Source organism: Panthera leo, chromosome C1 (genome assembly GCF_018350215.1).
Source record: "Panthera leo isolate Ple1 chromosome C1, P.leo_Ple1_pat1.1, whole genome shotgun sequence".
Classification (NCBI taxonomy): Eukaryota; Metazoa; Chordata; class Mammalia; order Carnivora; family Felidae; genus Panthera; species Panthera leo.
Genome location: NC_056686.1, coordinates 36,813,208 through 36,820,174, shown reverse-complemented (window position 1 = coordinate 36,820,174; position 6,967 = coordinate 36,813,208). Strand labels below are relative to the sequence as shown.

The following is a 6,967-nucleotide window of genomic DNA, read 5'->3' as shown; positions in this document are numbered from 1 at the left end:
CCAAGTCAGCCTCCCTGCAGGCACACCCCTGGGCCTAGCTCAGCTTCTTGGCACGATTCAATTCCTTCTTTCTAGTCCCCTAGCCTGTGACTATTCAGCACAGATTTCCCTCCAGGTTCCACTTGCCCTTGGCTCTCCTATCTCACTCACTCCTGCTTTTCATTGTCTTTGCTGATTTCTTCTCTTTTTCCTGATCTCTCAATGTCAATGTGCCCCAGGGCTCGGTCTTCAGCCTTCTATGTATATTCATTCCCTCTGTGATCTCATCCAGACTGTGGTTTTAAATATTATACATGCACTGACTGACAACTCACACTTTATTTATATCCAGGCCAAACTGCTCCCCAGGACTTTGAACTCATTCACCTAACAGCCTGGTTGACATGCCTACCATTATGGGGATTAAGTCTATTACGTTATCTCAAACTAACATGCCCCCCAAACTTCTGATCATCCAGCCTCCAAAACCTACCCCAGACTTCCTCCTCTCCATAAATGGCAACTCTGTCCTTCCAGTTGTTCAGACCAAGAGGCTGTAAGTCACCCTGGACTCCTTTTATTCTCTTGTGGCCACATTCGCTCCATGAGCACAATCATTAGGCCCTGCCTTCAACACACATCCAGAATGTAACCACTGTCCCATCACTATCACTTCTTTCTAAGCACTGCCCTCCCCCACTTTGAGTGCTGGTCTCCCTGTAGGCTGACCAGCCATCCCCATTTGCCCTGAACTGAGGACGTTTCCAGAACAGCAGATTTTTGACACTAAAAACAGGAAAGTCTCAGGCAAACTAGGACAAATTGGTCACCCTTGGGAGAACTTCCATCCTTGCTGCAGCCCCCCACCCCCCACCCCACCGCCGCCCACCACAACATGCCCTGTATTTCACCAGCAACCGGAAAGAGGCTTTTAAAAAGTAGATTAAAAAAAAAAAAAGTAGAGCATGTTACTTCTCTGCTCAAAACCTACATTGACTCTCCATCATACTCAGAATAAACAAAGTCCTCAACCAAGGTCTACAGAGCCCTAAGTGATCTAACTACCCCTTCCCATACCTCTTCACATAAGAACCTCCTTGGTGTTCCAAAAGTAGGGCAGGTATGCTCCTGCATCGAGGCCTTTGCACTTACTGTTCCCTCTATCTGGAAGGTTCTTCTCCCAGATATCCAGATAGACGATTCCCTCATTTCCATCAACTCTCCGCACAAGTGTCCCCTTATCTCTATCTCTCTTACCCTGTTTTGTTTTTCTTCATAGAATGTATCATCACCTAACATTACAGTTGACCCTTGAACAATATGGGGGTTAGGGACAACAATCCCCTGCACAGCTGAAAGTCCATGTGCAACTTTTGACTCCCCCCAAACTTTACTAATAGCCTACTGTTGACCAGAAGCCCTACCAATAACATCAATAGATTAACACATATTTTGTGTATACAGTATATGCCATATTCTTACACATAAAGTAAGCTAAAGAAAATGTTAAGGAAATCATAAAAGAAAACACATTTACAGTGTTGTAAAAAATCCACGTGTAAGTGGATCTGCACAATTCAAACCCGTGTCGTTCAAGGGTGAACCGTTTATTTTTTGTCTCTTACCCCACTAGAATGTAAGCTCCATGAATAAGTGTAAACAAGGAAATAACTACCTAAGAATTTCAGATAGAATTGCTATGAAGAGAATAAAATAAGGTAGTGGGATAAAGAATATAAAGGGATAGGGGGCATCAAGAAAAGTCCCTTTGAGGTGCTGACTTGTAAACTGAGCCATAAATGATGAGGAGGGAGCCTCATGCAGATCCAAGCAGAGGGATCAGCCAGTGCAAGGATCCTGAGGCAGGTATAGGTCAGCACACTTGAAGGACTTACTAATCTCAGAGTCTACCACACTACTTCCAGCACATGTCAGGGCCCAGGGCCAATCTCCACGAGTATAGGTTAGCCTGAGAAGAGTTGAAGATCCTGTCCCTGCCCCAGAGGAATCCACCATTCAGGAAGGGTTTCTACCAGGTAAGACCCAGACAGGAAGGACTTCCATGAAGACAAATTGATCAGTGCCATCGTAGGAGGCTTGTTCAGGGCCCTGTGCTGGGAGCGGGACACAGAGATGTTGATGTCACTGTCCATAACCTCAGGAGCTCCCACTTGGTTCAAGGGGATGAAGAAGACTGTGGTGGAGTACCTGGGTGGCTCAATCGGTTAAGTGTCCCACTCTTGATCTCAAGTCAGGATCTCATGGTTTGTGAGATGGAGTCCAGCATTGGGCTCTACACTGACAGTGGGAAGCCTGCTTGGGATTCTCTCTCTCCTTCTCTCTCTGTCCCCCCCCCCCACCCTTGTTCATACACACACTCTCTCAAAATAAATAAATAAACTTAAAAGAAGATGGTATTGGGTCAAGAGAGAGGAAAGAAAGAGCATTCCAAGCATCAAAAGCAGCCAAAATAAAGACTTGTCAGGGACAGACCCAGGTGTCTCTTTAGGGAGGAGGGTAGTTCAGTTTGGCTGGCGCTCAAAGTGGATGTCAGGAAGCAGAGGGAGACAAGGCTTCGGAGGCAGCTGGCATCTTGCAAAGAGTTCAGTCCTTGGGTAGAACTTAGACAAGTTCTCTTAATGACCCTCAGCCTCAGTTTCTTCATTGGTAAAATGAGGAAAAAGCCTGCCTCACAGGGTATGAAGCAGTTAGTGTCCTGCACACAGAAACCCAGAAAAGAGAAGCTGTTACTGTGATTCTAGTTGATGAAAGGGCCTTGGATGCTGAAGGACAACTACTGCGGCGAGTGCCAAGAGAATCTGAGAGGGAGCGATCTCCGTGAGGACCAGCAGCAGGCCCGAGCGGCTTTAAGAAGAGACTTAGAGCGCACAGACTGCTGGACCCGAGCGGGAGGGCGTGGAGGCCAGCGGGCTCGAGGGAGGAGGCGGGCCGTGGCGCTCCGAGCGGTGGGCAGAGCGGCGAGCTCCCTCCTCCCCTCTGCACCTCACCTCGCCCTCTCCGGGGCCCGGAACCTTGCGCGCGCGGAACCTCGGTGCCGGAGCCGGGGCACGGCAGACCCGGAGCGCGATGGAGCCGGCGCGCGGGCCGCGGACTGAGGCCGACGCGCACGAGGAGGAGGAGGCGGGGGCGGCAATGGCTGCCGTGGTGGCGGCGGCCGGTGGCACGGGCCCCGCCGTGCTGCAGGTGGCCGGTCTGTACCGGGGCCTGTGCGCGGTGCGTAGCCGCGCTCTAGGACTGGGACTCGTGTCCCCCGCGCAGCTGCGTGTGTTCCCGGTGCGCCGCGGCTCGGGCCGGCCCGCGGGGGGTGCCGACGGCAGCGGGGCCGGGGCCGAGCTCGAGGCCAACCCCTTCTACGACCGCTACCGGGACAAGATCCAGCAGCTGCGCAGGTGCGGGCGCCGGCCGGCCGGCTGGCGGCGGGCTGGGAGGGACGGCGCGCGGCCCGCGTTTCTGGTGGATCCGACGCCCTTGGTGCTTAGAACAGCCCTGCGATGCGGGCCCGGTTGCTGTCACTACTCTATAGATGATGCGTCTGGGCTCAGAGAAGCAAGGTCACTTGCTAACATCGCACAGCTAGGGTCAGAGCTGAGAGTCTCTGCAAAGTCCTCGCTCTTCCCCCAGTTGTCTGTCTCTGTGCTCTAGTTCTCAAAATGCAGAGGTGGAATCATGTGTCAGACCTTATGAAGTAGGCAGTTCCAAGAGACCTGCCCTCATTATAGAAATGGGAACGTGGAGCCTTTCATAGAAGGGACTTGACTTGCTCAAGGTCACATATTGATTCACTGGGGCCTGGCCTAGAACTGGGGTTCCCAGGTTTCTAGCCACAGCCCTAACTACAAGGAAAGGAGGTTGAGGGAGGGAGCAGGGGGTCAAAGACTAATGGTGTGGCGGAAAAAAGGAAACTGAGAATCAGCGTCAGAGATCTGGCAGAGGTCACACAGCTGGTTGGGATTCATCTGTCTTGGAATCCAGGATTCCTAACACTTCTTCTCAGCTTCCAGATAAAAGGACTTGGAGATCAAGAGGCTTAAGGTGGGTGTAAGGGGACCAAGGGAGGGTCTGAAGAGTTTAAGTGGGAAGAACTGAAGGAGATCAAAGATGGAAATTAAAGGGGCTTGGGAGAGAATTTGGCAGGGTAGGCAGGCAGTTGGTTTGGGAAACCAAAGACTGAGTACTATTAACTTCTTTGAGTTCTGTCTCACCTCTACTTCCATGGCCTTAATTTACTCCTCCGTCATCTCCTGGACTCTTGCAGTCATCCACCAGCTAGCCTTCACCACTTCCACCCCAGTCCAGCTCACTGCTGCTATTGTGATCTGTCTTCTCTTTTTGAAAAAAATGACAGAATAAAGGAATGAGAATTTTTGCTCTCCTTTCAGCAACGTTCATATATTCTCAAGAATTTCTCATCTTTAAAACCTTTCCTTGACCTACATTCCCCTCCAGTCTTTTCTCATTGATCCCTTCCACAGGCAGGCAGGCATCTTAGCAGAGTTGTCTACTCATACCCTGAATACTTCACAGCTCCCATTCATTCTTACTCATGAACCAATGAATGGCATGTTTTATTCTTCTTCCCCACTAGATCATTCCCATCAATATTTACACATACTGACATCTCCTAAAGAGTGAGCTTTCCAAAGCACCCACACTGACTCTGGGTAATGTCCATATTCTGTAGTGTTCCACACAAGGTTCTCACGTTGTAGTATCTGTCAGTCTCTCTATACTCACGAAAACCTGGGCTCTTGTAGCACCAGCCCCAGGTTTGGTTTGAGCCAATAGCAGGACAAGGCTGTGTGCCCTGCTGACCCCTTCCAGCCTAGTATCTGGATTTTGCATCATACTCTGCTTTGGTGAATTGGGAGGATATGATCTAGCTCCAGACCCACTATATCTAGAGTGTGGACAAATTCCAGAGAGCAGGTTGATAGTGAGGAAATATTCACAAATTACAATATAAAGAAGGGCCAAAAGAACTAAGGCAAGTTTAACCTAGAGAAAAATTTAGAGGGTGACATAATAGTAATTTTCAAGTACTCAGATAAAAAGAATTAGACATTTTTTTTTTCTTGTTCCTAGGAGTGAAAGATACAGATAGATTTAGGCTCAGATGTTTTAATAATAAAAGATGTCCAAGGTGGGAGTGCACAGACTCCAATGTCTGGGCTGCTCCTCACTCACTCTACCCACTCACCGTAGCAGACCCAGGTACAGCTGTGGATGCTTGCAGCACTTACCCTGGTCCTGGCATTTGCAGTCCCAGCTGGGTGGGTGCCACATCCCGCAGGACAGGACCGCTGGCCTGACTGTGTACTAAGTTGCTGCTCTGCTGTGGAGGGGAGGAAGACGATCTGCCCATGTAATGGCAATGAAGGGAGTGGTGTTCCTCTGGAATGGAGGAATGGAGTGTTATGGAAGAGGAGTCCCATACAATGCCTTGACCGGGAAGGACTTCACCAGAGCAGTGATCACGATGCCCTTGGATCCTGCAGACCTCACCTATGACAGGTCTCATGGCCCAGGAGCTGGAATCCCTATATGAGGTCTTCACCAAAGTGTACAGTGGCAAATATCACCTTGTTGCCTACACAGCCTGGAGACTTCTTAACAAGGATGTCAGCCCCAACATAGCCTGAAGACTAGCTTCATTTTGACACAAAGGACAAGTTCTGCTGTTCCATCTGCGGGAGCAAGGTCTTGGGAGAGAATCAGGGAGATACTCAGATACTAAATCTCCTGCAAAATAGGCTGCCTAAAGCCTCTGAATCATCTGCATCTGAATAAACAAGTATTTAACCTGGGAGTGGGGGAAAGAGGATGTCCAAGAACTAAATGTGTTCAAGTAACAGTGTTCAAGTAAAAACATCTACTAGGACTGCTATTAGACTCCTGCCTGAGTAGGACAACCAAGCAAGATGACTTCAAAGTCCCCTTCCCATCTTGAGGACTGAATTCCAAGGATGTAGAGTATAAGTACCTGAGGGACCAAGCTCTGCATCACCCTAGGAAATATCCTGCAGGAGAAGAATCGTACACAGGCCCCTTGAGGATTAACAGTTGTTAAATAACTGGATATCTTTGTCCACTTTCTTGATTTGTAGGCAAATCCTTCAACCTCTGAATGCCTGTGTCCTCTCTCTCTGGAAGTGGAACATGATGCTTTGTTATTTCCAAATCCAAAAAGGCTCAAGTAGTTTAATTTTTGGTTTACCTTTAATCAGATCTGACCCAGCTGCTTTTGAATCCCGACTAGAGAAGCGCAGCGAGTTTCGGAAGCAGCCAGTGGGGCACTCCAGGCAAGGTGACTTTATCAAATGTGTGGAACAGAAGGTAAGACCTGCCCCCTTTGTGTTTTTGGCTCACCAGTGCTCCACCCCCCTGAATGTAGCCTCATTGTATTCATCTCAGGCTCCATCCATAAAGGGTATCCTGCTCTTTCTGGCAAGGTGCTGTGGTCATGGTAGAGAAACAGAGGGATGAAAAAGGCATGCTTCTGGGGGGATGCAGTAGAGTGGTCAAAGCAAGGCACACATGGCAGTGGGCTGTAGGGATCAGGGGACAAAAAAGTGCTTCATAGCTATTATTATCCTTAAACAAGAATCAAAGCTGAGGGAAAGCATGTTGAAATCTAATGCAGTGCTTTTCAAACTTTTTGATCATGAGCCACAGTAAGAAATATATTTTACATTGCAGTTCAGTACACACATGTGTAGGATTATAACTGAAGCAAAGTTTTTACAAAACAATGCTTACTTTTAGTACATGCAATGCATCTTATTTTCTTTTAAAAACCTTTGGTCACAATCTAGTAAATTGATTTCACAACCTATGATTTGAAAAATACTAACCTAAGGGCACCTGGGTCACTCAGTCAGTTAAGCTTCAGACTCTTGATTTCGGCTCAGCTCATGATCTCATCGTGAGATCAAGTCCCACATTGGGCTCCATGCTGAGCGTGGAACCT

The 6,967-nt window shown here is 48.6% G+C and overlaps 1 protein-coding gene across 2 annotated transcripts in view; it reads left to right on the top strand.

The window, feature by feature from the left end:
* The first annotated feature begins 2,882 nt into the window (after positions 1-2,882).
* ATPAF1 (ATP synthase mitochondrial F1 complex assembly factor 1) overlaps positions 2,883-6,967 on the top strand; it is a 28,404-nt gene continuing 24,319 nt past the window's right edge. The window contains exons 1-2 of one of the 2 annotated variants that reach the window (XM_042951526.1): positions 2,883-3,389; positions 6,225-6,333. In XM_042951526.1, the coding sequence (XP_042807460.1) occupies positions 3,067-3,389; positions 6,225-6,333 (432 nt within the window). In that variant the 5' untranslated portion in view covers positions 2,883-3,066. The remainder of the gene's footprint in view (positions 3,390-6,224; positions 6,334-6,967) is intronic. The other variant, XM_042951525.1, reaches the window with a different exon arrangement.